Source organism: Limanda limanda, chromosome 23 (assembly GCF_963576545.1).
Source record: "Limanda limanda chromosome 23, fLimLim1.1, whole genome shotgun sequence".
Lineage (NCBI taxonomy): Eukaryota > Metazoa > Chordata > Actinopteri > Pleuronectiformes > Pleuronectidae > Limanda > Limanda limanda.
The window spans coordinates 5,809,470-5,836,332 of record NC_083658.1 but is presented as its reverse complement, the minus strand read 5'-3'; the positions used below and the strand labels follow the sequence as shown (position 1 = coordinate 5,836,332).

The following is a 26,863-nucleotide window of genomic DNA, read 5'->3' as shown; positions in this document are numbered from 1 at the left end:
CAATCGCTTCCGTTTTGGTTTTGCAGTTTCTCCTTTCCCCTGTGCTTAAGGATTACAGATACACACCTCTGCACCTCGACGATTACCGAGATTTACAGACTTTCAGAGTGGACACGTGGGACAGGACTTTGGCAAAGTTTGACAAGATCATTTCTCAATATTGCTTGAGGGCGTCGAGGGGACGGCAGCATCTGTTGTCCATGAAAAATCAAGCAGCCGCCGGGGGGGAAAGTTCGGGAACAGGTGCCCCTGAGGGGAAAAAGCGGGCGGGGGGGGGGGGGGGGGAGGCGCCGTCCTCACATGGACTCGAACTCGTCGATGCGCTGCTTCGTGTTGCCCGATCGGATCTGGCGCAGCGTTTTGTATTTGTCTCGGCCGGCTTTCACATTCTCGGCGTGTAGCACGTCGTTCTGTGTCTTCTTGGTTTCGTCTCTGGCCTCGGCCAACTCTGAACTCAATGTCTGAGTGACGGGAGAGAAGAGAGAACATAAAAAGGTTAACGAGGAAGAGGAGGGTAAAAGAGAAGACAGATTAAAAACAATGAATGAATCGACTTTGCCTGACTGGTGTTTCTTCTTTGCTACAAAACTGCTTGTACTGGTATTTTCAGGCTCACCTGCAGCTGCTGCTTCACCCTCTCGTTCTTCTGGGCCTCGGTGACGCGCGCCTCTTCGCTGCGGAGGTCGATCTCGCTGACGCCATCGTTGGACAGCTCGGCGCTGGCCTCTGCGTGGTTCTCGTCCTGCTCGTCGTGCTCGCTCTCAGCATTGCTGCATGGAGGTGCCGGCATAATTGTCATCGCCGTCTTTAGCTCCTCCTTGGTCTTCTCCAAGTCGTCCTGGGCTGAGAGAGCCTGCAAGAGGGAGCATGGAGAAGGAGGACTACATGGTTTAATAGCTGAGGAGGAGGTCAGCCCTGACTCCATTAGTTTGGTTATGCTTTAAATATACTGAAACAGATTATAAGACTGGAAGATTTCCAAGTGGTTAAAAGGTTAATTACAATTTTGATGAAAGATTAAACAATGAGGCCAAAGTTTGCTCTTGCAGGATTGAGAGGAGAAGAGTGCGTTACCTTGTGTTGCCATTCTGAGGCCTCATCTTCTTTCTTCCTCTTGGCGTCTTCCAGGAGAGCGATCTTGGCTGTGAATTCTGCCAGTTCAGCAGCCTGGGATCAAACATACATCAAACGGTCAGTGCCTGCAGAAGAATGGACTTCACTGTCTATTAAAGAGGCTTGTGTGCGCAAAAATGTGTACAGCCTGAAATTGCTCGCAGCATCAGTCAAACAAACACGCACCAGTTGCTCCTGGTTCTTCAGCTGGTCTGCAGTCTGTTTGGCCAGCTCCCCCTTCGCCTCCTCGGCCATGGTCCTCTCTCTCTCCAGCCTCTCCGCCTCCTCCCTCGCTCTCCTTCTCTCGTGCTCCAGCTCCAGGGCCCGGCGAGTCTGCTCCTCGAGCTCTGTGGGAACAAACACAAAAACAGTTCAGACAAAGACGGACGGCTTTAACCGAATTTCAGTTCAACAGACACAACTGATCTTGCAGACCAAGGGATAGGCTGTGATTTGATAGGCAGAGGGAGGTGAGGGGGAGGCAGCATTGATAAGTGAACAGATCGATTAGTAAGAAAAACAAATACCTTTCTGAGCTCTCATCGTCTGCTCCTCAATCTGTCTCAGACGCTCCATGAGCTCATCTTTCTCACGCTCTATCTTTTCCTTTTCTTTCTCCGCATGCTCTCGCTTCTTTTTCTCATTCTCCAGCTGGGCCCTGGAAAAAAAACAACACGTTTATTAATGAATGTAAAAGCAAGCACTTTTTATAATGCCATAAAATGACCACATACTCAGAGCAGGCGTGTAAAAGAGGAAGGCAGCCCTCTGGTTAAGAAGCATTATAACTGATATTTACAAGCAGCATACTTGGAGTAAACAGTTGGTACATCACTTAAAACCTTGGTCTGATGGATTTTCAATCAATTTAATTTACAATAGTTAAGAAGACTACTATATGTTAATGGTGTTTTCAGTACCTCTCTGTTTGTTTGTGGTGCTTCTCCTCCCGGGCCTGAGCCTTCATCTGTTGCACCTCGATGGTGTCGGGCTTTCTCCTCCTCATGTACAACTCGTGGTTCCCCATGCACAACGCCAAGATTCGCTTGTTGATGCGCAGTCGTGGGGCGTAAAACACAAAGTCCTACATGGGTAAGAAAAGAGAGAAGCAGAAGATATATATATACTTAACTGTAAAGCAGGAAATGTTCTGAGGATAGTTTTGATGAATTTCACACTCACAGGCGCTTTCTTGTCGATAGGTTTGATGACGAACTTCTTGTCGTTGAAAGAGATGTTTCGAATCTCGCTCCAGGGGAAGCCGATCTTTGGTGTCAACCTTAAAACAAACAAAAAATGCTTTATAAAACTTGGCCAGCAGATGGTGCCCAGCATGGACAAACTGACTCGCATGAAATTATCAGGCTGGCTCTTCAGGCTGCATCAGTGAAGTTGGAAAGAATGACAGGAAACAGAAGGTGGAGGAAACTCTAAATATCCTCCCCTGCCAAAATTTGACAGGATACCTGTAGTTCTCTGATCAGAAAGGAGCAGGCTTCTAATGACAGAGCGGAAACCAAAACTATATTTTGTCTCTCTGTTGTCACCTGGGCGAGGGGAAAGGGATGGCAGCTGTGATGACCCCAGATAACAGACAGGAAGGCCAAGGCAGAGAGACAGTGAGAGGAAACGCTACAAGAGTTCTGATTATATCTATACTTTCCTCTATGAAAGCGGAACAAAATCTCACCAGGAAAGACTCTTCAGTTCCTTTCTCCACCTCAGCCTCATTTTTCACTTCTAAAAATGTCGTCCTTTAGACTTTTGTACAATTGTAAGTCCTCGTCCAATGTTTATGTTAATATCAAACAAAGACTTTCTCCAGAATGATAGTGCAGTTATTTTGTGAGAACACCTGACAGATCTGTGTGTTTTTGTGCCTTACTTGTCTTCATGCTCATAGATGTTGAGGCCCAGAGCATCCACGCCCAACCACAGCTGTGTGCCCTTCTTGTTTTTAATCTCAAAGTAGTTGACGCCGTACATCTCCAGGTCCTGGGCGATTTTAAGATACTCCATCATCGAGTCCTCCCTAATGAAGAGGAAACACAGAGGCGATGAGTTTCGCTTTTATAAATATTTTCATTTCAATAGAAATAGAAATTAATTAAAATTTTAAAAATACAATCAGATCCTGAGGTATGTCGACACACACTCGTCCTAACATGACAACACAAGTTTAGAACACGTACACACACAGAGATTTCGTTTTTTTCCACCTTAATTTAACACACACCTGAGCATTCCTCTGTGTTCTTCATGCCAAGTCTGTATCCGGTCCTCCCACTGCTCCTTGGTCAGCTTGTGTTGCTCCAGGACTCTGCACACAAACACACACAGAGCCACAATGAAATGACTTTCGCCTGAAGGAATGTCAATCGGCACAGAATTGTTTCCTCCAGAGGAAATCATACAAGACCCTACCAGGGAATGAGACGCATTCCAGGGTTTGTGTGATGTAGTGTGTGTCTGTGTGTCTGTGGGAACTGAGTGTACGCCTCCCACAGTAGGTGGCAGTTTGGTCACTCATGTTCAGAGCGGTTTGTGGGATGTTATCACCTCTGAGGCAGCAGTCTGTCATGGGTAAGGTAGCCAGGCTTGTGGGCATCTTTGTTGTAGTCTCCATACTTGGTCTGGACGGCGTATGAAGCCAGTAACACAGCCGTCTCTGGGGGACAATAGTTCTCATCATTCAGGATGGCCTCCTTCACCTGTCAGAACGGCGAGGACGTAAAATAGTTAATAGTTTTCAAATAGCACCACCACTTGTTTATCTTCACGAAACAGTAGTAGATGTAGACCCATGTTCGCATTTTCTAGAAAATCCACTACATCTAGATGAAAACTTGATCAGTGGTTTGTTACCTGAAGAAAGAAGAGTCTCTGTGTGATCTCCTGGATGAGCTCCTCTGACACATCCTCAGGGAAGAACTTGGCCCTGAACTTAAACTGCAGGGGGTTCTCCTTCTTCACATCCTGCTGGGTCACCTAAAAAAACAAACAGTAGTGTTATTATTCATCCATCGCTCAGTCACATCATGTTTGTGTCACAGCCACATCTTAATGTCGAGGTGGAATTAACACATCAGCTTGTAAATAATCATTTTAGAGCCCAATTGGGGACTAGACTATCATGCTTTTGCAGTATAGGTACCAAACTTCTGGAATGACGTATCTGCTGAGATTGTTTAATAACCTCTTTTCCGGTTGCTTTAAATATGTTTATCTTTTGTGTTTAAGAAATGCATCTGCCTCAAAAACATAGTATTGTTTGATTTAAATCCATCACAAGAGTACATTCAGTAACATTAACAAGCACATTCACCACAACACACTTCTGTAATGTGCATTGTCTGACATATGTTAGTGGTACACAAGCAGACAGACAGAGACACCGAAAACAGTTTGAGGGGAATTTGCTGCCACGCATACTCGGAGACACACAGACACTGTAATAGCAGATGTTTAGGCCGGAGGGTATGTTGGCCTGAATGAGAGAGGAGGGCTGTTGAAAGAGAACATCCGAGGCTCCAAACCACAGCACAACTTCCAGACAAATCCCAAACAGACACTGACAAACAGATCAAGATTGAATCCTGGCGAAGAATTGAAAACAGAAGGAGGCAGAGAGATGGAAGAAGGAAGAGAGAACAGCTACAAACTGTTTATTTTAATGTGATGTGACACTCGCCTTCTTATTGAGTTTGAGCCAGGTGCTGTAGCCTTTACTGTCCACATACTGTAGACCGAAGAACCAGACCTCCCGCAGACCCACGGTCTTCACCACCTGAGATCAAAACAAAAGGAAAGTCATTGCTATAGCTTGTTTAAGGATAATTGTAAAGCTGTTCAGTGTAGACAGACAGGAAATGGATGAATAGAAAGATGGTAACATGCCCAAGAGGTGGGGTTCTCTCAATAGGGTGTTGTCATATAATACTATATTTATCTTATCAATACAGTGCAGCTTATCAGTTATTACTGCTGTGAAAGTTTCTAAAACTGGCTGAAAATTAGATGCCCATCAGGTAAACTGTTTGGGTAAATCTTCTGATTCACTGTATATCAGTTAATGGATGTAGGATGAGGGTAAAGTGAGATGTGCAGAGGATTAAATTCTGCAGATATCAAAGAGGAAGTCAGTTGTGTTACTCGTGCACACCTGGTCGAAGAGCTGCTTCCCTGTGGTGTTGGGCTGGATGGCAAACTCCAGCTCTGCATCCATGGTGGTGACCCGGACATTGATCTAGAAAATAAACACAGCAAGAAGTTAAACCTTTTGCATTATTAATACAAGGATTTTATTTTAAAATATTAGAGCAGCGAATCTTCTCATTTCTAAAGTCCCAATAGAATTTGCTAACCAAACAACTGTTGGTAAACTGCATGTTTTGGCGGAAAATCTTGTTTTTCCATAAATATAAAAAGAATTATACTTGTCACAAATTTCTGTGTATTTTCTCAAACAAAAACCACTAGACAAAGACACCCTATATTTACAACTGAGAAACAGTGAGTACTTTCTGAGATTGTCTGTTATGGGATGAACTGTTTTTCGGTCGAGCAACAATCTGCCATAAAATTACAGAATTCCTACAGAGATTAATGACAGCTTGTTGCGCAATTTCTCAATTTGTGTCAACCATAACACAAATTTAGTGAAGCCACTGTAAACTCTGGTCTCTCCCTTTCATTTTCCACCCAACACTGCCAGGGAGAACTAACCCCACCTCTCAAGGCAGCCCACAACTGCAGGGCCTCTGCTGGGGCGGAGCGGGAGATAAAACTCAGGCATTGGCTGTGCCCTGTTTAGCAGCACTGGCGGCGCGCCTGCAGCGGCTCATGGCACGGAGCAGAGCGGTGCTGACCTATGAAGCATCTCACATCCTTCCTCCCACGACTACCTACACACAGAGGCCGTATGTTGCCTCGCTGCTGGTGAACAACTCGAGTAGAGACGGAGGGAAACGTGCATGGTACAGATGAAGGTGAGAAAATGAGAGGCAGAGAGCAAAAATAATAAAGTAAAGCAAGAGTGAAACAAAAAGCGCGCACAACAGGAAGCAAGAGAGGATCTCGGGTGTATTCCTTTTGAGATTAAGTTACAGCGAGGTTGCTGTAGATGAGCCAACTGTGCAAAAATCAAGGGAAAGGAAAAGGGACACAGACAGAGCCTTTCCTTTTCAGTTCTACACAAAACCTCAGGAACGCTTACTTTGCATTTCTCTCACTGCCTCTTATTTTTTTCACCGGCTCTCCAGCCTTCATCTCTCCGTTTCCCAGGCAATGAATAATCCATGGAACTTGTGTCTATACAGCACATAGCTGGACTCCCGCACCACACAGCTCCCACCACAATATATCTGCCTCTGTCTAACTCTCATTAATTAGCCATGAAAAGTTGCAGCACTTTCTCCACACTATAGACAGCCTGCATGAGCATCTCCAACTAGCTACACTTAAAAGCCACATCGGCAAAATAACCTTTCCACGGTTCACTGGAAGATGAATTAGTATTTTGTGTTTGTTTCAAAAAGAAGCTGCCTCACTGACTTCCTGCGACAGGAGCAGTTATGGAGAGTGGAGTGTGGAGCTGGGGTTCCTAAGTGACCGGCCTTGAATGGCTCTTGCCCTGTGTTTGTGTGGGGCCCGCCTGCCATCGGCCATCAGCTGTGAAAGAAGCGGCCCTTTGTGCTGCATGCGGGTACGCGTCTCTGGCAAAACGTAGCCAGAGCGCAGAGAGAGGTGGAATCCTGTGTGGACCAGACGGTTAGTTAATCCTCTCTCCTGCAGAGAGACGGGGAGGAGAAGAGCGACAACAACATGCCGGGGCGCTGACAGCTAATCACACACTGACAACTGAGAAGTCTCAAAGGAGCAACTTTTGCAAGCCTGTCCTTATGTGACATTAGTCCCTCTGGCGACAAGAGACACACTGACTGGGCAACAAGACAGCTCCTAAGAGGATCTCTTTTGAAATCATTAGGTTAAACAAGCAGACACATTTCACAAGTTTCTTGTTTGCTTAAGCAGGTCAAAGCATGCATTTTACCCACAAACTTAGGTCTGTTTAATGCGGCTCTGCCATACAAAAGGAGTTTGACTCATGATTTCAAATGACGTGTCTCAACAGTTCCTCAAAACAAGAAGGAAACCATAAAACTAGTATGATATCATCTTGTATTCAGATCGACTGTCTTATCCACCCTTTAACTTGCCGATATCCACATAATACAACCGAATGGCAGCATTTTATTTTGGGAACGGAGCTCCTGCAGGCACAACACCGAGCGCTCATCCAGTCACTAGTCTAACGGGTTGCAAGACAGAAAAAGTGTCAAGGAAGTGCTTATTGGGAATCAGGAAGCAGATACATCATTGCAAGAGGATACAAATATTAAAGCGTAGAAGTAACCATTCATTTTTTTTAATTCTGAATCATTTTATCCTGACTTTGACTATCTTTTTGCATGTATATGACAGAGACTCCAAATTGGGTCAAAATCAGTGGCTGGATAATTCAAATTGCCTGTATTTTGCGTTCTTAGTGTCATTTTGCCACGTTTCTAAATCCCCCTCTCCATTTCAGTTGGGAAGAGGAGTTCTCACTCAGACAGGCCCCTTGTTAAATGTGCAGCTGTTTAGTTCCTGTAAGCTGTTTAGAGGAGCTTTGCAGAGCGAGGCCTTAAGAGAGAGACACACACACACACACTTCAATCAGTAGAGCTACTAATCTGTCCTGCTGGGCTCCGAGCAGCTGTCTGTCTCTCCGATTAACCCCCCCGCAGGGTGAGGCAGGCCTCTGAGGGAGGGGGGATGAAAGGGGGAGTGAGAGGAGACGAGGAATCACCACAAGCTACGGACACAAACTCATCTTTTAGGAAACTGTAAAGTTTTGAAGACTGTTGTAAAAACAGCATTTGAAACACTTGCAGGGATTTTACAAGATACACTCGAGGGGCAATAAAAAGGGGGAAAGGAGGGTCTCACATACCCTACTTGACTATGGACCTAGCGTTTGTATTGTAAATGAGGTGATGGGTCAAACACAAGAGGCAAACAAGAGTTTAATGTTGCTCTGCACCAACTCGGCTGCTCCTACCTTCCTCTAAATGTCCCTATTTTCATACCTCCTAAACCACTGGGTGTCTCCTCAGCCCTACAACAAATCCCTAGTTTCCTTTCTTCTCTTTGTCAACTTCCCATTTTCCCTGATCCCTACGCTCATCTTCCCCGACATCTCCTTTCCCTTCCAGGCCTTGGGTCGTCTGGTGATAATCCTGTCTCTTCACCTTGTTTCTGTGCTTGCATAGAGGCAGGATGTTGACACAGACTGGGCCCCGATACACACAGTGGGCCTCCTCTCCTGCAAACAGGAAAACAGCCACGGGCTAGGAAACCCGTGTGGGCCCTCTTCCTGTGGGGTGCTGTCACCTCATAATTCCACAGCCCACACACTGCACCAAACAAAGGGGTTGGGGGTCAGGTGGGTGTGGGGATATGATGTCAAAAGACACAGAAACAGCATATTTTTCCATAATACTCCAAATATAAAATATGTTCATATAAACAGTCGCTGCGACTGTTTGAAGGTTTACGTTTTATGCACACTGACGTTGACGCCCTGAAATAGGGACACCGATATCTAAATCATCATCAATTAATCACCACTGATTAAAAATCCATTGATATATTAACCCATTGGATTAACCACTAATGGCATCCAAGGAGTCATGTGTCAGTCAGGGAGAGGCACAGCTGCAGCTTTGGTATGAAAAACTGTATTTTATGCCCATTTTCTGTCAGAACAAAACGTTATCATAACTGAATTTAAGTTGCATAAACCCACCGACGTATACAAAGACTCTTTAAGCCAACAAGGTCACAGTCAGCAGTGTGCGACAGCAACAAAGCCGCCTCCAGGGCACTGGTTCAATTGGTTTTAAGTGGCCGCTCTCACTATGAAAGGCTCCACACAAAATAACCCTATGGTATGTGTCGGGAACATTTTCTTTACAAGTTGCTGTAGAACTAAGCTGCTGAATGAAACGGTTTATCTATGGAAGAGTGTGTTATATGAGTGTCAGTCTAATCATCTTATCCTCAGTTACAGAACATTGTTAGAAAAGAACATGGCATGTTTTAAATTATCTATGCATTATCAATACAGTTGTGAGTGTTTCTGATAATTCAGTAATCTCCCTGCTACATCAACAAACACTTTTGTTACTCAAACTCACGACGGTTTCCTGTGCCAACTGAGGCATTAGAAGACTATTCCAAAAGTTTTTGAGGTCTGGCCCTGATCCCAGAGAAGGTCACGTCTGATCAGCCCTGCTGTCCTTCCTCTGTTTATTATGTCAGTGCCTCCCTGCCACAGGCTGTACTTTCTCTATCAGTTATTGTCTGTGACAGACATGTCCCTCTCAGCAGAGAGGCCAGCACTCTGCTGTACAAGCTGTCTTTTCGCGACGGTCCCCTGATGACTCAAGAGACAAAAGGGGGAAGTGGAGGACATCATTGCCTTCCACCCAGCACCTATAGAACTAGACAGGCGATGCGCTCCATTTGTGGAGAAGCCTGAAGCCTGTTGTTCCCAGTTCCTCTGAAATGTCCTGATGTAAGCTTTCGCAATTTGACCCTGAGCTGGTAAACTAAGAATGCCAAATGCGAAGAGGAGCTGTATCATATTTAGTTTGTGCAGAGTAACACATGCGCTGGACAACTCCACACTTTGAAAAGAGAAAACTAACCGTGAATCAAACAGTATTCCCAGACCCATGATGAAAAAAGCAGCATGACAACAGTGGGAATCGGACAACCATGAAGCAACTGCTTAAAATCGGTCTTGTATTGGCGTTGTTCACATCCCAGGACTCTCTCTCTGGCATTCTCTCCACCCTTTAAGCAACAATGGCAGCAGTGTTGCAGTTGCACGGCCTGTGGGCCAGGCAGTACACTTCACACTCTGGCTGTTGTTTACTTGGAAGAGGAGTATGAGGAGTGGGAGCAGCCATGGGTATGAAACTGCCACTTCACCCAGCGCTCAAATGTAGCCTTGGGGCGGCAGTGCACGCCCACCGTTACGACAAGAGAGCAGTTCTGAGGAGTCAGATTGTACAAGCAGACTGAGCAGGAACAAACTAGCAACTTTCATGTTTCTGATTCATATCAGACATCCGGAGCTTGAAGATTGATAAGACTTTTTACACTAAACAATCTGAATCAATTATACTGGAAAGTGTCTAACTAAGGTGTTTTATCCCCGACTTCTTGCCCTGAGCAGCTCATGTGCCTGTCTGTCTCTCTTTAAAAACACAGCATGATAAAAGCACCAGTTCTCATCTAGCTTTCAGTTTCTTACCGGTTTCGGCATCTTTATTTCCTCGCCCCCTTACACCCGTTGACTGAGAGGAAGAATCTGGCACTGGACGACAGGAACACTTGTATCTCACGGCCTGAAAGAGAAACAGACATATTTTTTCCCACTAGGAACACAGTATACGTTGGTGAAACAATATTATCTACTAGTAATTCCTGTTTATTCCTTTCTGAAAAGTTTTAAGAAAGGATCCATCAGTTAAACCCTGGCTATACAATGCATAGAGTTGAAAATAACTATAGTTTCAGGAGAGAGGACATAGGATATAGGACGAAAAGAGGAAGTCAAGTAAACTTAACAGCAAAAATCAAATTAATCCTGTTCCTAATTCTAATGAAAACTACGAGTTAGAGATTCCTAAACATTCACACAAGTCTGAAATAGTTAGGTGATGACCTGTGTTGAACAGTAATACGAGTTTGAAACGATCAACTGTCAATCTCATAGCAAATTAATCAATATATATTTTACTTGTGTGACACAGCTATTGATGAATATTGTATTTCAATAATTATTATTATCGTTTTAGTGACCTGGTCCAAATATCCTTTTTCTTGAGCCTGCCTCTGTCGCTCTTCCATGATATACAAATTTAAAGCTTCAAATTTTAATGCTGCATACGATATTTCCTGAGTTTTGCAAAATTGCATACATCAACAGGAACAGGTCTTTATTTTGAAGGGCAATCCAATGTTGTTTGGTTTGGAGAGAACCTAAATATTGTTAAAAATCAGAAGAGGCAGCTGGAGGTGAGACAGTGACCATGAATCATCACAGAGTAAAACTAAGTGAATATATTGTATAACATAGTCATTATAGAGGCTTTAAAGAAGAAATTACGGTAAACCAGCTGGAGACACTTGTAGCTTCCAGCAATTAGCTTCGCCCACTTACCCGCCGAGAGTTCACTTCCGTTACGATTTGACAACTATTTAAATGAAAGCGGTGGCAAATACGTGTCACTGTCGTAAAAAAACAAATAATTAAATAATTAAAAATAAACGTGTGAAAAATGAATTCCTCCACCTACACGACCATCCCCACCCAAAGTGAACAGTGGCCCACAGAAAAGGGCTGATTTAGAGATAGTGGGTGTAGTCTATGTAACGGGACGAGCTAGCTACAGCTGCTAGGACGTGTGAAGTTTTAACCCACATCCCCCCCCCCCACACACGTTGAGCTAATTCAAACGCAATTTTTACCCCGAAGAAGAAAAAGGGAAGAGACCTGCAAAATGAGACGTGTCCCGAGGCTCCAGCGGGTGGGCCGTGTCGCCAGGAGATGAGAAGAAGGGGATCGAACACGAGGATTTCCGCTATTGCATCAAAGTTGAGAAGCTGTGTGTGTGTGTGTGTGTGTGTTTTTAGGGAGAGGCAACTCACCGGGGGGAGACTGACTGGTTCTTGGAATGGATGTGGAAGCCTGGCTGTTCTCGGATGAGTCCGAAACGTCCACACGATGAAGACAACCTGTGGACGATCCCGTGTTTCCGTGTTTTTGGAGCTGCGAGCGAATCGTTCGAGTCCCGATCAACCATAAGGCGATTTGGGGTGCCACTGTGAAGCGCGCCGAAATGACACGACGCCACTTCCGGTGTTGGCTTTAATAGTAAAGGCCTCCCGGAAGTACTTGGAAAATTGTCGCTCATTTGAACTCCACCAATATCACAAGTCACAACACAAACATAGTAATATTAAAAGTATTGCTATAATGGGGAAAAGTACAAATATAATAATACACAAAAGCAAAAGCATTCTCATAAAAACGTGTACATATATGAAAATTGACAGTAGATTATTTTAGCTGCTATTCTTTTTAATGCTGAAGACCATGCATCGGAAATCTCCATTATTATTTATCTAAATATTGTTTGGTTTAATGTTTGCTTGTTTCCGACGCAGCCGATGGTGAAGATGTTCCATATATCAATCACTCAAAACTTTATTTATACTGCACCTTTCAAACAAGCCATTCACAAAATCCACAAACCGCACACACAGAGATCCACATGCATTTATTTCAGTTAATCACAAAATGTCCAACCTCACAGGCCTTGTCTTTATATTCCTAACTTCAACATAATTATTTGGAATAAATAGCTCTGCTTCTCATTCTGAGTTTGGTCATTTCTGCTTGCACTAACTAATCTCCCCACTAGGGGTCGCTGTGGCTCTTCTGCTGGTTTCCCACAGGAGCCACTAAGATGTGAATTGACGCAAACTTTCAATCCAGCCCATAATTGATGAGGAAATGCTGTCATGGGCAAGATATTTCAACTCATACAGAACAACTTCCAACAATAACGTGATTTCTTTCTGACCTCCAACAGGATGAAGAAGAGGAGGATGAGGAGGAGGAGGAGGAGGAGAAAGCAGCAGGACCTATCTGGGTCTACTTTGTTGCGCGGAGGTGAACGCTGCTTTGGTTTTGGAGGACGTGCAGGTAAGGCCTCACATTAGCTGGCGATCATTACGTCACGATTAGATTTTACGAAATAAAAGTGAACCATCAACTTTCGACTGGGTCAAAGTTGTATTAATGTAATATCCTAACAGGACGCATGGAGGCAGCGCTGCTCTGTCGGTCACAGAACCATGGAGGCGATAGCACGACGAACCTCGTTTACAATTTGGCTGTTTAAAGATAACGAATCGACAAACTATAACTACACGCATCTCCTTTAATTAATACACATTAATAATGAGGTGTGAAGGAGTGCCTGGTCGCCTTTTTTTCATCGGGAGACTCAATATTTGTTTTTTCAGAAACTAAAAATTGGTTTGTGGCCCTCCCTTGGAAAACACCTGTGGAAAACCTGTGTGCACTTTTCAATGTAGCAGTGCTCTAGACATCCCCCTGGGCCATGTCTGTGAAGTTGTCACATTGTGTTGCATGTGGAACTTGCCTTGGTCTTTATTTAGCCTGGCATATCTCCACATCACAAGATCTCTGTCCATATGACCCCGGGGCACGTCGCAGCTATTGTCAAAGCAGTGAAAGAAGCCACTGTGGTGTAGGAACTGGAAACTGGATGGGGGGAGTTGGACAAATTTACTTTTAAATCATCAGGTGTGTGGGAGTGTGTCTAAGATCATTGTGGATATTGATGCTCATACTCATGAGCCAGAAAACACTGACCTGACAATAGCTTCTTGCACAATGTGAATTTACCTACAGCTGATTTGTTTAAAATAAACAAGTTGGGCCTTGAACACATTTTGAAGCCATTAGATCTACAGGGGTGGTTCCATATTTTCTATTATATTATTTATGTTATTCTATTCCTCTGTTCTTATATTTTTATATTGGTGGTTTGGACCTAAGCTGACCGAGCTCGTCCAAAAACTAGTGCTGCACAGCTCAATTTAATGGAGAGATAAATATAGCGACAGCAACGTTGTTAACACCACTGAGGACAGTGTGTGTGTGGTACACAAAGGCATCATGTGTTATGCAATTGCAAAAGTACCTTCAGTGCTCTGCTGTGTGTGTTTGTGTGTGTGTGTGTGTCTTCCTTCCTCCCCTCCCTCTCTGCGCGCTGCTGACCAAATTAAATGGACAGTTTCAGCCTCTGTCTGTCCTTTCACCTGAGTCCACGGCTCAGTGCTGCTCTTACTCATAGATTCACTCTAATCCCTGGTTTTTTTGTGGTAATATTTAGGGTCTGTGGTGGTTTCAGGGATCTGTGAAGTTCATGTCAAAGAGGAGCGTCTGCTGAGATCTGTGTCCTGGAGCGAGGATGGGAGAGCAGCAGTCGGTGCCAGACGACCCGGAGCGATCGCTGGAGGTGCTGTCCACGACCAGCGGTAGGGATCCCTGCAGTGTCTGTGCTTTTAACTGTGATCCAGATATGCCACCTTTACATGATTTTCATTGTGTCTGAGAACTGGTAGTTTAATATTTGGATTTTGCCAGGTAAAGCTTATATGAGCTTATGGTATATTTTATTGTCCCAGTTGAATGTGGTTGATCCTAACATGTCTTAGCTGCAGGTGTTTGACTCAGTCCACCAGGGCTTGGTTCTGCTCACATGCAGATCGCAAGTGTCTCTCTCGAGGAGCCGCAAATTTAATCTGAGTTAGTTGAATGTGTCACATTAAATACGAGAGAAAAGATGTTGAAATCAAGTCGCAGCTTTCATGTGGCAAATTAGTTCTAATGGGGCCATGATTTTGAAAATGGGATTTTACTCCAGGTGTCCTTAAAGGAGTTCCAGCAAACCATTGAGTAATTTGACCCAGTGAGACAATCTGCAGGAATGATTATACAATTTACTGTCATCATCTGCCTGTGAGCAGTTATTTAAGGGGGAAATGTGCACACATGAAAGCAGACAGGAGTCGAATTTGAGTTATGTGTCCATCATGCATTGATATAATTTGCACAGAGCGGCTGCGTTATGAATATAAATACCAGGGTTTGTATTAAATATAGACATTAACCATCAGCATTGAGTCACCGGTTGCACTGCGTCTTGGTTCAGTTCAAACCTGCAACCTGTTGCATGTTTGCCTTTGCTCTTTCTCTCAGGTCCTTCAGCTCCCTGAAAAAACTGAAATGCATTTGCATTGTCTTATGAGATTTAAATCAAACAATCAGATAATAATAGTATTAAAATATATAACTACATTTTGATTGACAGTCCAGCTCTTCTCAGAGAATGGGCTTTATCTAGAAAAGAACAGAGTAACTCAATTTGTCGCCAGTGTGACTGGTTTTGAAGCCACTGAAGAGAAGGAGGGCACCAGTTTTTGATCTAAATCTAATAGTGAGGAGATGCCACTTAATGAAAAGTGCATGACCTGCCTTTGCTTGCTGTTTGTGAAGTTTAAATCGGGAGGGTTTGTGCGATTGTGTGAAGATAAGTTTGGGTGAAGTGAAGATAATGTGATGGCACCGGTGTAATTCAACTCTTCTTCCTAATGCTCAAAAGAGATCCAAACCTCGCTGATGCCACAAGCTTCTTTTAAATGAGCTCCAACAAATGACATATACATATATCAGTTAAACAATACACTAGCGTTCTTGAGAGAAATTTAGAAATTAGTAGCAGCAGTTATTCCTTTTTGAAATAGTCTTCGCTTCTACTGTGTTGAATTTGGCCCAAAATGACAGCAAGCATCTTCAAACATCAACAACACATACTGGTGCAATCTCTGTACGATTATAGACATTTTTAGTCACATGAACCTGAAAAACTATTTTTTTTCTATTACATCATTTAATTAGTTGTTTGTGCTCAGGACCAGACACAAACACATGAGTTAGTGTAATTAACTGAACAGGGGCTTGTGTCATAACCCGCCCTCCCCCCCTCTCTTCCTGTGATAAACACACATCAGACGTTAAGGGAGATAAACCATCACACATTCACGAGAGGAAACACAGCAGACTGGGAGGAGAGGGAGAGAGGAGAGAGGCAGGGCGGCCCGAATAGCGTCCATGATCGTACACAGACATGACGGCATGAAGCACTCTCTGGGACCATGTCTGTTCAAGAGGGCCAAGACACTCTTGGTCGACTTGTCCACAATCTGTCCGCGTCTGTCAGCGTGTTGACCCGACACTCCCACCACGGCAGCAGCCATGGAGCGATCTGGAGAACAGGTCAGTGTAGTCTGAGTGTGTGCGAGTACAGTAAAGTGCGCCTGGTTCTCTAGTGTGTGCCGCTTAAATTCGTGTGACAGGATGACAGGACAGGATTTTCCAATCAGCAGGGGGAGATTCCCCTCGCTGTGTTTTCCCCCCTCACCATCAAACAGAATAGAAACTCTCTCTCTCTCTTTGGTTTCCTGCTGAGGCTTCAGTAAAGTTTGTGTGGATGACTTGGAGTTTGAGGGAAAGGAAAATGAAATGTGTGAGTCTATGAGGTTATTGTTCAGTAGGTTATGTTTTTGTCCATTTGTTAGTTAGTTAGCAGGATTGCGCAAAATACACTCGAGGGATCATCACGAAACTTGGTAGAAGGATGTCAGCTAATGTCAGGAGGAACCCAAAACATTTTGGTGCGGATCCAGATCAGGGGATTTTCTTCAACATTGCAAAATAGGAAGTTTGGTAACATTTTCCTTAGTTTCTCCGAGAACAATTTATGAAATATGGTGTCATAGGGGAACTGCTGGGCCCTGGTGGAGGAATGAGCCATTCTAGTGCAAATTGAGATGCCCTAGAATTCTCTGGCCTCACAACTTCTTCCCAATGTGTAGGAGAAAGTACGGTGTCCTTCAGGTAACATTAACAAGTAAAAGGCTCTGAAATCTCCCCAGAAGAGGATCTCCTCATAGACGTTTTCTAATAGCAAGTGTAGTTGTGTATTCATGATGTGTGGCATCAGCACTAGCTGTGACTTTAAGGCAGAGTCTCTGCGCTACAGTTCTTTGAACGCAGGACTCTTCGCCGTTTGACCTTTGTAACTGATTACATGAAATAGCTTTTGTAAATGGCTAATTGGTAACTAGACTAATGTCTCAATGCAGCGGCAGCAGACATGTCTGTTCTCCAGGGTCAGACAGACAAGCTCGAAAGTCAGAGAAACTTAGAAAGACGAGCACGCTGGTCGACTGTGTGTCAGGTCTGCCTGTATTTGCTGTGGCCGTCAAGCCACAAAAAGGAAACAGAACCACAAACACACCCAAACTAACAGAGGAGGTGAGTGTAGTCTTAACGTGTGGATTTCTGATTTGACTTTAGGACGTGGAACATGCACACGCTCGTGTTTCAGGGGTCATTGCAGGTTAAGTCAAGTTTAGAGGGTTCAGAAAGAGGGGGCATTGAGTTCTGTACATTCTGTCACGTGGCCCAGACTAATCAATACTTATGCACATGAGCAAGTTTCTCACACAGAATCTTTTCAGGCTCTTGTGTATATTTATTATACTGTATATGATTCGTTAATACAGAGTAGATGTTGCATCAGATTTTGATAGTTGTTAGTGAAGCAGTAAAGCCTGCGCTATCTGATTACATTCACATGAAGGCTGTTGAAAGGATTTTCTATCTGCAGACATCATGGCATCATGTCACATAAAAGCCGTCACCTGCTTTTGCCTATGCATACCAGCTGTGGTGTTATATGGTATTATTGGTACATTTGGGAGGTACGTGCATGAGTGTGGCAGATTTCCACAGAAGGCGGGAGGGGCAGAAGAAAGAGGTGTGGTATAACCACTCAACAAACTTTGACAGGCGTGTATTTGTGTGTTTTGTATGCATGGGAGAGATTGAGAGAGCGTTTGGGAACACAAATGAGGACGAGAGCGGGATGAGACGGATGCGATTTTTGTCTTTAACGGAGGATATGAAGACGGCGAGGGAGGAAGAGGAGAGCAGGCGGAGGGACGAGAGGAAGGGTGGAAAACGGGGATTTGGAGGAGAGAGGCTTGTCAGCATCTCGCTGGATGAGATGGAGAGCTACTACAAATACGCCCTGAGCTGTCAGCAGCTACATAGTGAGTTTTCAGAGGGATGAGTGTGTGTGTCTGTGAGAGAGAGAGAGAGGTGTGTCAGTGCATGAAATGTAGAATCATTTTTATTATTTAATACAAAATATACAAATATTTCCGCTTTTCTGCAAAAGCTGCTTTTGTGGTTGCTTGTTACATGATGCTCACATGCATTTTTGTATTTTTCAAGCCTCTGTTACATAAAATAGTTTTGCAGTCAACAGTCAAAGTTAAAATAATATAAATTGCCCTAATTCATGTGCTTGCAAATTCAGTCAGATAACTGCCCTGTTCAAAATCTCATTATCGCTAAATTGCATTGAAAATTTGAACGCTAAATAGCTTTTCCTTGGAGCTTGAGGTGTGCGGGGGGGCAATCAGTCATGCACACCTATTAATTTAGCTGTCGTGGACGATATGAAGCTGCACAGGAAACGCAATGACATTATTTCCGCCTTTAATAAATCATCACAAGAGGCCAATACAGGAAATGAGTGATACAGTTTACTGCTACATCCTTATTTACTCAAGGTGGTTCAATAAAAGGTGGAATAATTACCCAAGAGTGACTTTGTGTGCGAGTGTGTGTGTGTGTGTGTGTGTGTGTGTGTGTGTGTGTGTGTGTGTGTGTCAGGAAAAGGAGGCGAGGTGTGTGTCTGTCCTAACAAAAGGTGCCTGACTATTTGTTGAGCTTGGTGTCCACACGCATGTTGGAACTGTGCAGTGTTTGCTCGATGATTTCTAATATACACCTTGTGCCTGTCAAGTGATGGTTCACGTCTATTCTGGTCTGTTTCCTGTCGGCTTTGTTCCGTATTTAGAGACGATGTGTGTATTTTTAGTAAGAGCTGCGCTTGATCTCCTCTCTCGCCTCACATTTGCAATTTCCACTCATATTTCCACCACCTTCTTTTTAAATAATGATTCTAAGATGTGACGTGGGGCAGTTTGAGTTTGTAGATCTTAATAAATATAATCATAAAGCACCTCTTTCGAGGCCATACATACATTTTCATATGTCTTGTTAATTACAACTAATTTTTGATGGATTTATATGAAATTGGGTGGCTGTGGCTGAGGAGATAGAGCGGGTCGTCTACTAGCCAGGAGGTGTTTGGTTCGATTCCCTGCTCATGAATGCTTGTGAATATTCTGTTCTCTCAGTGTGTAAATGCTGTGTGTGATAGAAAAGTTCTGTAGATTAAGAAATTGCTGTAACAGTTATTAATTTCCATATGTGAGTGGTTTTGCCGCACCACAAAAATGTCATGGTTTTTCTCATGGTCAGCGGTTCTAACTTCCCTCTGTGCTTTCCTGACTGACGAGGATCCAGCCCTGACGGTCTTTCCCCTCTGTCGCCAAACTTCTCTCTTTCGCGGTCAATCTCATGATCTCCTCCTGATTTCCTCGCCCTGTCACACTTTTGCTTTCTGTAACTTCTCGGACAACATGGTGACCACTTCTCCTTGACACTCGTGGGGTATCCTGTGGCTTCCGCAAGGGTCATCATAATATGTGGTCGACACAGAATTTGATGCACTTGTCTGTACTTCAGCACTCAGCTTGGAAAGGGGGTGAAACATCATGATTGACAGCTGACACAGACTCATGAATGGTCAAACTTGTATGTTGGCAGGTGACTCCAAATGTGCAAGATGACGACGTTCATGTGCAGGTTATTTAGGCTTCATTTCTGGATTGTGGGAGGAAGTTGAATGCTCTGTCCATACAGTCTCTGCTCCAGACATGTATGGATGTTTTGATTGACAGGAGACAGGAGTCTGACTTTAACAAAGTTACACTAAATGTCAACATGTCACATGTGTAACGACGGTTATAGAAACCTACTGTAGCTCCTCATCTATAAACGGTGATTTTGAGTGTGACCGAGTCCAATTTTAGTGTTTTTTCTTTTGCCCAAAAGAAAATTAAATGAGGCAAATTGGAAGAAGACAGCTCATACTTTGTGAATTTATTTGTTCATGCTTGTTGTCTTCCTGCATGTACAGTTCTCTTTTTAATTTGTTTTCAGAGGGCCTGCTTGTTCTGTGAAATAATTGAATTCAGTGCTGACAGATCTGGTTCCAATTGGCCACTTGTTCACACCTTTTTTTTATATCTTCCTCTTCTTGTCTCTTCCTGTTAGTGACTTCTCATTCGGTGACTTCCTGTTTAGGCTCCAGCTGGCCAATAGCTTTTGATCCTGATGCGGAAGCAGTCAGTAGTGTTTCGTCTTTGCCGACACAGACGTGGTGGTGGCAGGGGGTTGATGTCTCAAATAAAAGATTTATCTGTTGTTCTAGCTGCAGTCTGCCCCACATCCAGGCACAAGCAGGTCTCCTTTACATCCCTATCTCACACACACACACACACACACTGAAGTCTGCTCTGCTTCCATTTAAACAAATGCTTGTGCACACATCATGAAATATTTTTAACTTGGCGCTGATCAAAGATGCTTTAAAAGTGTATTTTTTTTCAGCAGTTTCTGAAGTTTGAGTTCAATCCTGAAAGTTGCCTGAAGTAAATTTAATTAGAGCCGCTGCATCATGATGACTCTCATGTAAAAAGCTCAAAGCTCGGTTCATAATAAACGTCATCGGAGGGCTGGAGTCATGAGTACAAACTTCTTTAATTAAATAACTATACTGATTATTTTTCAGAATCGCAGAAGAAAGTTTAATTTTGAAAGTAAAGGGAAAATAACAGTGGTTGAATTATTGTTACATATAAAATTAACTAATTATAGCTTGGGTCATATTTTTGTAGTTTATTATCCATCTCTATCCATAATATTTGGGAACACAATGGCAGGCAGAGCAAGAAACACAAGCAGTGATCAGACAGATTTTAATCACGCAAATAAACTACAAAGGGATGCTCTTTAGACACAGGTTGTAATAAACCATAAGGACCCTTGTGAAAGTGTTTGAAAAAGAATTAGAACCACTGCTGATTTAATTCGTGACCACGTTGGTGCAACCTGACTTCCAAAAATGTGAGCATTCGGGGGTAGAACTTTAGATCAGCATAAATCACCAGAGACAGGAAATGAACCATTGTAAACCCCCTGCCTTTTCCTGTCCCTTGGCCAAAGTGCTCTATCATCTAAATCTGACATTAGATAAACAAACACACACATGTAGCAGCTGCATTTTTAATCAGATCTGCATGTGAAGTAATTGCAAAAGGACCTTTCATTGTTGCATTCAGATGTTTTTAAATCCCATTGGCTCAAACGCCCTTGTGTCCCCCCATGATAATCTGATTCCAGACTAGTCTGAGAGATTCATCTTTAGTTTAGCTTTAATATACGTTTTAATCTCACACATCCATAGTTTATCCCCTCTTGCCTAATCTCTATAATTTCCTCCAACAAAAGTTTGACCCCAGACACTGAAAGAATCAGACTTATATTTAAAACCGACGTCTGGATGAATTGACACATCAATGCATGAGCACCTAATTTTCGAGGGGTGGAAGATACAGATCTTCACTATTAAAGCTATTGTGCAAGTTAATTAACTGACTGTTGTGTACTTTATGTGGAGACCACTAAGGAAGACTAAGTGAAGGGGTTTCCATGCATGTGTGTGTTTGTGTGTTCTTGCATGTGAGCAGCATGGATTATCTCCTTTGTGCTCATCAGGAGGAAATCATAGAGGAGGTCTGTGGATGAATCTAGTTCTCCTTTAGTGTATGTGACACTAGATGAAGCGTTGCTGCCTGGCCTCAGATCACATGTGCACTAGGTTCTGACAGGAAGTAAAGAGGAAGTGAGAGGCAACAAAAATAAACCTGGTTTGTGAGTACTGCACTATTGAAGGGCTACTTCAGTAATCTTGTATTATTATATTTTCATAAAATGCACGGTTTTCAACATTTTCCGGAGTTTGTCTTTCACATATGAAGAACACATCAGGAGATTATCCAGGATCTTGTGGTCTTTCAGAGCTGACATCTCATGACTCCTCTATAAGGTTCCAGAAAATGTCCGGAGCAACTGACTTGGACATTTGCGTTCTCGCATACAGACACTGTCTGAAAGCAGCTTACGTGTGCTGTCATCTGTATGAGTTGTTGGTCAGCCGGAGGGACGTGAGGAGTCACTGTGGTCTTTGTTGGTGTGGAAGAGCGTGAACATGGTGGTGGACAAACAGACTGACAGTTTAAAATATTTATTTTGCTCAGCAGGGCGTCGATTCAACCTCCTGAGGGTTTATTCACATTTTCACCAGTCCAACTTCTCCCTGCCTCTGTGTGTGGGACACTGACTCTGGGTCCCCCTGCTGTCTTTACTGGCATTTTGTGTGTGTGTGTGTGTGTGTGTGTGTGTGTGTGTGTGTGTGTGTGTGTGTGTGTGTGTGTGTGTGTGTGTGTGTGTGTGTGTGTGTGTGTGTGTGTGTGTGTGTGTGTGTGTGTGTGTGTGTGTGTGTGTGTGTGTGTGTGTGTGTGTGTGTGTGTGTGTGTGTGTGTGTGTGTGTGTGTGTGTGTGTGTGTGTGTTTAAGAGAGTGTGAGAAAAGCCGAGGAAAACAACTCTGTTCCCTCCGGCACTAGCATGAGTTTGCTTTACATCAGTCTAATTCAGAGTTTAATTTCTATTTGACTATCCTGTCTAGATGTGTTCACATGGTTGAGTTAAGCGTTGCTTAGCATTCAAGTAATCAGTCGCCAAACCCAGAGAATAAACAATGACCTGACATCATCTTGTAATTTTTGGTTTATCGCTATGATTCACTTTATCGTCACGGTCGCCGCCACTAGATGTCGCACTAGCACCAGGATGTCGGACCGAAACAGATACTTTTGTTGGCAACACCTGCGTGTTCTCAGCAAGGTGTTGCCTATATATGGGTGTTGGCGAAACCCAACTGAACACACAACCTGAAGCGCAACTGAATAAAATTAAAAAAAAAAGGAAAAACCAGCTAACCGCTGGGCAGACTGGTAAAATATATCTGTGTTGCTGCTCTTGTTAATTTCGGGAGAGTGAACACAGCGGAACCTGCCAGCTGCTACTGACCATATTTCAATTAGATCGAATCCCACTAATTCATAATTACATTCATAATTAAGTAATTTAACTGATCAATTAATGGCTGTGGAACAACATTACAGACTTATGATAATAATTTACATGAGGTAGATGGAAATTGGACATGTGTATAATGACTGTGTAAAATATATTTGTTCTGATGCTCACAATATACCTTTTCTTACAGTAATTTAATGATGTTTGATTAATATGCAAAGTATTTTTTAATTGCAGTTACAACGATGATGAGCTCAATCTTGGGAGGGCTTATGTGAAGTGTGTGTGTGTGCGCGTGTGTGTGTCACATGTAGTGTTTCTCCATCTGTAAAAACCGTGTGAAATGTGAAACTGGGGGAGGAACATCTGAAACTCCGCCTTGCTGGCTGGCACAAATGAAGGAGGAGGGGTGTGCGTGTGTGTGTGAGTGTGTGTGTGTGTGTGTGTGTATGTGAGTGTGTGTGGGCTGCATCGCACTGTGACAGCTCAGTAAGCGGCTGCAGGCTTCAGCTGTGTCGGAATGGGCTGCCTGAACTTCCACCGTGATGTCCTCTGACAGAATACGTGCCTGTGTGTGTGTGAGTGTGTGTTGTAACTGTGCGTGAACATGTTGTAACTTAGTGCGTGCGTTTTTATTTGTGTGTCTGTGTGTGTGTACAAGAGAGGGCATACATGTCCCCACAACACAATGGCTCTAAACCGAGTGTCTCAACTCTGCCACGATATCACCAGGCTGTGGCTGCAGCTGAAGATGATGACAGGTACAGTGTGTGTGTCTGTGTGTGTTAGTGTTTGTGTGTGTGAGAGAGAGATAGTGAGAGAGAGTCCAAGCTCTGTTGATTTAATATTATGAGTGTGTGTGCTTAGGTTTTTATATAGAGAGAGATAGGACGATGATAAAGCTGCAGATGCTATCCTGTGTGTGTGTCTGTGTGTGTGTGTGTGTGCGTGTGTGTGTGTGCGCGCAGACTTGTCCATCACAGGTAGACCAGGTGGTAGGTGTCGTATATTTGTTCATGTAGAAGCTGCAGTGTTCATCACATCCTGCAGTACAAACCTGGAGATCAGAATAGACAACATACGTATTTAGTACCTTTTATGAATATACATAATACATTAAATCTACACTTTGCTAAAGTTGTTTTCCTCTGAGGAAAGATCAGACTACTACAAACTGAAGGTGTTTCTCATCCTTGATTCACAGAATATGCAAAACGTTAATTAGACACCTTAATCATGATGGTGAATCGGGTTTTCCACTGACCCAAGATGGCAATGAGACAACAAAGCAACACACCCATGGGTGTTCTGATGAAGTTCATTTGTTATTCAAACTACATGGGCGCTGGAGGGGAAACTGACAGCCGTGTTTGTCCTGAACTATCAAGTACACCTGCGTTTCGCTTGGTGCAAGCTTTGCCCTGCGTGTTAGGTAACTTTGATCACGTGTCACAGATAGATTGAAAGCAAGGAAATGGAAGAGTGGTCCTTCAGCATCCTTGGTACTTTTAGTTTAACATTTACTAAACTTCTAGAAATGCTGCATTGGTTGATAAAAATGTGATTATAAGGAAACAGACTCCAAAGATCAGGGTGCAGGTCTTGTTTAACAATGTAACATCCTCTGGAGATCCTGAACATCGATAGAAAAGATTGGACAAACGTATTGGAAGTCATCATCAGTGGGTAACTAATCTCCCCTGTTGAAAGCGAACAACTTAATTGAATCAGAGCAGTTTATAACCACTTTATGAATGATCTAAAAACATGACCTGACTCTGTTATCCACATTGATTTTGTCTCCGTTGCACAAAGATGCTTTTCCTGCTTCAGGCATCACCATCCATCAGTTACTTCTGCGGAGGTCCTGACTGTGTGTTGAAGTGAGATGTGTGTGTGTGTGTGTGTGTTGTGTGTTTGTAACGCTCTTCCGTCCCTATTCAGTACAGTACCCTGACGGCATGTTAATCACGTTTGTCCCATTAACCCAGTGCGTTTCCTCTTGTCAGTTGGGAGCAGAGTTGGGACAAAACCCTTTTGAGTGTTTGAATGTCAACATCTCCTCCCCCTTATTTCCACTCGCGCTTGTTGTTTCTGTGTGTTCATTGGTTGATTCTCTCATTAAGACTCATTATTTATTGGGAGGGTTGCACTGGTGTTGATAATAATCCCTAGAGATGCTGCCGTTTGCATTTTTTCAGGTGTCTTTTGTTTTGTGTTGCTGCGTACCCAGGTATCAGCCTCTCAGAGTTTTTCCTTTTGCCAAAGTAAGATTACAAGTTGACAAGTCTCAGCTCTCAGATGGCAATCTGGGACATGGGTGTGTGGTAGTGTCTCTCAGGAGAAGAGGAAGAATTACTTGTTTATATTCGGTACAGCTTTCAGTCAATTTATTTGACCCTCTAGGGTCATTCACGACAAATAACTGCTACACTCTATCAACACAGTGAGACACTGTAAGCAGCAGAACATAATCAATGTCAACCAAAGTCAATACACGGCTAAATTACATTAAATGGGTGGGATGAATCTTTAATGATCCCTGAGGAGGGATCGAGTTAACACAAGAACAAAACAAAACAAATCAAAGATATTGATGAGTAAGAAGCCACATTTATGTTAATACACAACTACTTTATAGGCACTTCTTATTGTGTTTTACAGCTTGGTAGGTGTAACCTAAAATCCTTCCATCCATTTTCTTCCACTCATCCGAGATTGGGTCACAGAGGCAGGGCGTTCGAGACAGTCCCTCTCCCCGGCCTCCTTCTTCAGCTCTTCCTGGGGGATCCTGAGGCGTTTTCAGGCCTGATGGGATTTGAAGGCCCTCCAGCGAGTTCTGGATCTAACTCAATTTGGCTGCTCGTGTTTGTGATCCCGTTCTTTTGGTCACTACCCGAAGCTTGTGACCATTGGTCAGGGTCAGAACGTAAATCGAAATCTTCGCTGGTCCGACACGATAACTGTTGCGGGACCAACCAAATTATTAATCGTTAGTGGACTTGGAAGACTGGATCCTAGCCTTCCGATAATGCATTTTGTTACATCTGACCCACTGCCTTGCAAAAGCTAATTTCTATATAATAAAGTCGAATCATAAAATCGGTGCAATGCTCATTTAACAATCTTAGAATTGATGCATTAATGCACCATATGTCAACAAATCCTTGTGTTACTTACATGAAATCAAGTTAAATCATTTATTGAGAGCTTTATTTATTTATTTACAACCCTGGGGAACTGTTCTGTAATTCAGCCCCTTTTATTTCAGCGTGTTAGCTTTTGAAAAACAGGGATCACTTTCCGCTGAGGATTTCTGACCTTTCGTTTGTGACCTTCTCAGCTCACAACAAACACAACGGTTACCAAGCGATATTATATCTGTGTCAAGATCACAGTTCTGGGAGAAGTTGTGGCATCTGAACAACTTTCTTCAACGAGGAAGTGCTTTTGTCTTGACCTTTGTGCTGCATGAACAATAAAACCTATTATTCACCACATGCACATGATTATTCTAACACTAAAGGACAATAATATGAGGAACTACAAGAGATGAGTTATGCCTCCAGTGAATGATGTCTGTTTTTTCCTACAGCAGCGAGTTTCTTTTTAAGGGCAAGTAAAAACACAGTCCTCCTGGATTCTTGACTTACTAGCCATGTCTGTCATTTTCCTTTTTTCCTCTCCCCTCTGTCCTTCTCGGTTTTCATGTTCTTTGTTCTGTGTAGTTGAATGGTAGCTTTGGCCCGAGGCAGCTAAATAAAGGCTGCACTTACATGTGCTGCTTCTTCTCGCAGCCGAGCTTTTACCGCTGGTGATTTTCTTCCTCACTAATTGTCGGAAGGGAGGAAGGAGCTGGATTTTAAACCCACAAGATTGCGAGTAGAGCACAC

General features: G+C 43.4%; 2 protein-coding genes across 4 annotated transcripts in view; one reads left to right on the top strand and one right to left on the bottom strand.

Moving 5' to 3' along the window:
• Positions 1-276: 276 nt before the first annotated feature.
• LOC132996469 (radixin-like) lies at positions 277-12,050 on the bottom strand. 2 transcript variants are annotated; one of them, XM_061066752.1, is made up of 15 exons: positions 11,878-12,050; positions 10,478-10,571; positions 5,276-5,359; positions 4,805-4,900; positions 3,979-4,101; positions 3,673-3,824; positions 3,350-3,433; positions 2,999-3,145; positions 2,296-2,392; positions 2,034-2,197; positions 1,641-1,771; positions 1,300-1,460; positions 1,075-1,167; positions 617-853; positions 277-461 (listed from the first exon to the last, which is right to left on the bottom strand). In XM_061066752.1, the coding sequence occupies exons 2-15, from the start codon at positions 10,487-10,489 to the stop codon at positions 297-299; spliced, it is 1,746 nt and encodes a 581-aa protein (XP_060922735.1). In that variant the 5' UTR covers positions 10,490-10,571; positions 11,878-12,050; the 3' UTR covers positions 277-296. The 2 variants fall into 2 exon arrangements, with proteins under 2 accessions (XP_060922735.1, XP_060922736.1); XM_061066753.1 differs by lacking the exon at positions 11,878-12,050 and adding an exon at positions 11,723-11,795.
• A 5,379-nt stretch (positions 12,051-17,429) lies between these two features.
• The window catches only part of LOC132996648 (guanine nucleotide exchange factor DBS-like), a 34,087-nt gene continuing 24,653 nt past the window's right edge, over positions 17,430-26,863 (top strand). For both annotated transcript variants that reach the window (XM_061066974.1, XM_061066975.1), the window contains exon 1: positions 17,430-17,943. In XM_061066974.1, coding sequence (XP_060922957.1) covers positions 17,568-17,943 — 376 coding nt within the window. In that variant the 5' untranslated portion in view covers positions 17,430-17,567. The remainder of the gene's footprint in view (positions 17,944-26,863) is intronic.

Excerpts from the sequence above, each read along its gene's own strand:
- LOC132996469 (XM_061066752.1), bottom strand. Across the intron at positions 4,102-4,804 it reads GGCTCAAACTCAATAAGAAG|GTGACCCAGCAGGATGTGAA; the intron begins GCGAGTGTCACA and ends TTGTTTTTTTAG. Across the intron at positions 1,461-1,640 it reads GACGATGAGAGCTCAGAAAG|AGCTCGAGGAGCAGACTCGC; the intron begins GTATTTGTTTTT and ends TTGTTCCCACAG.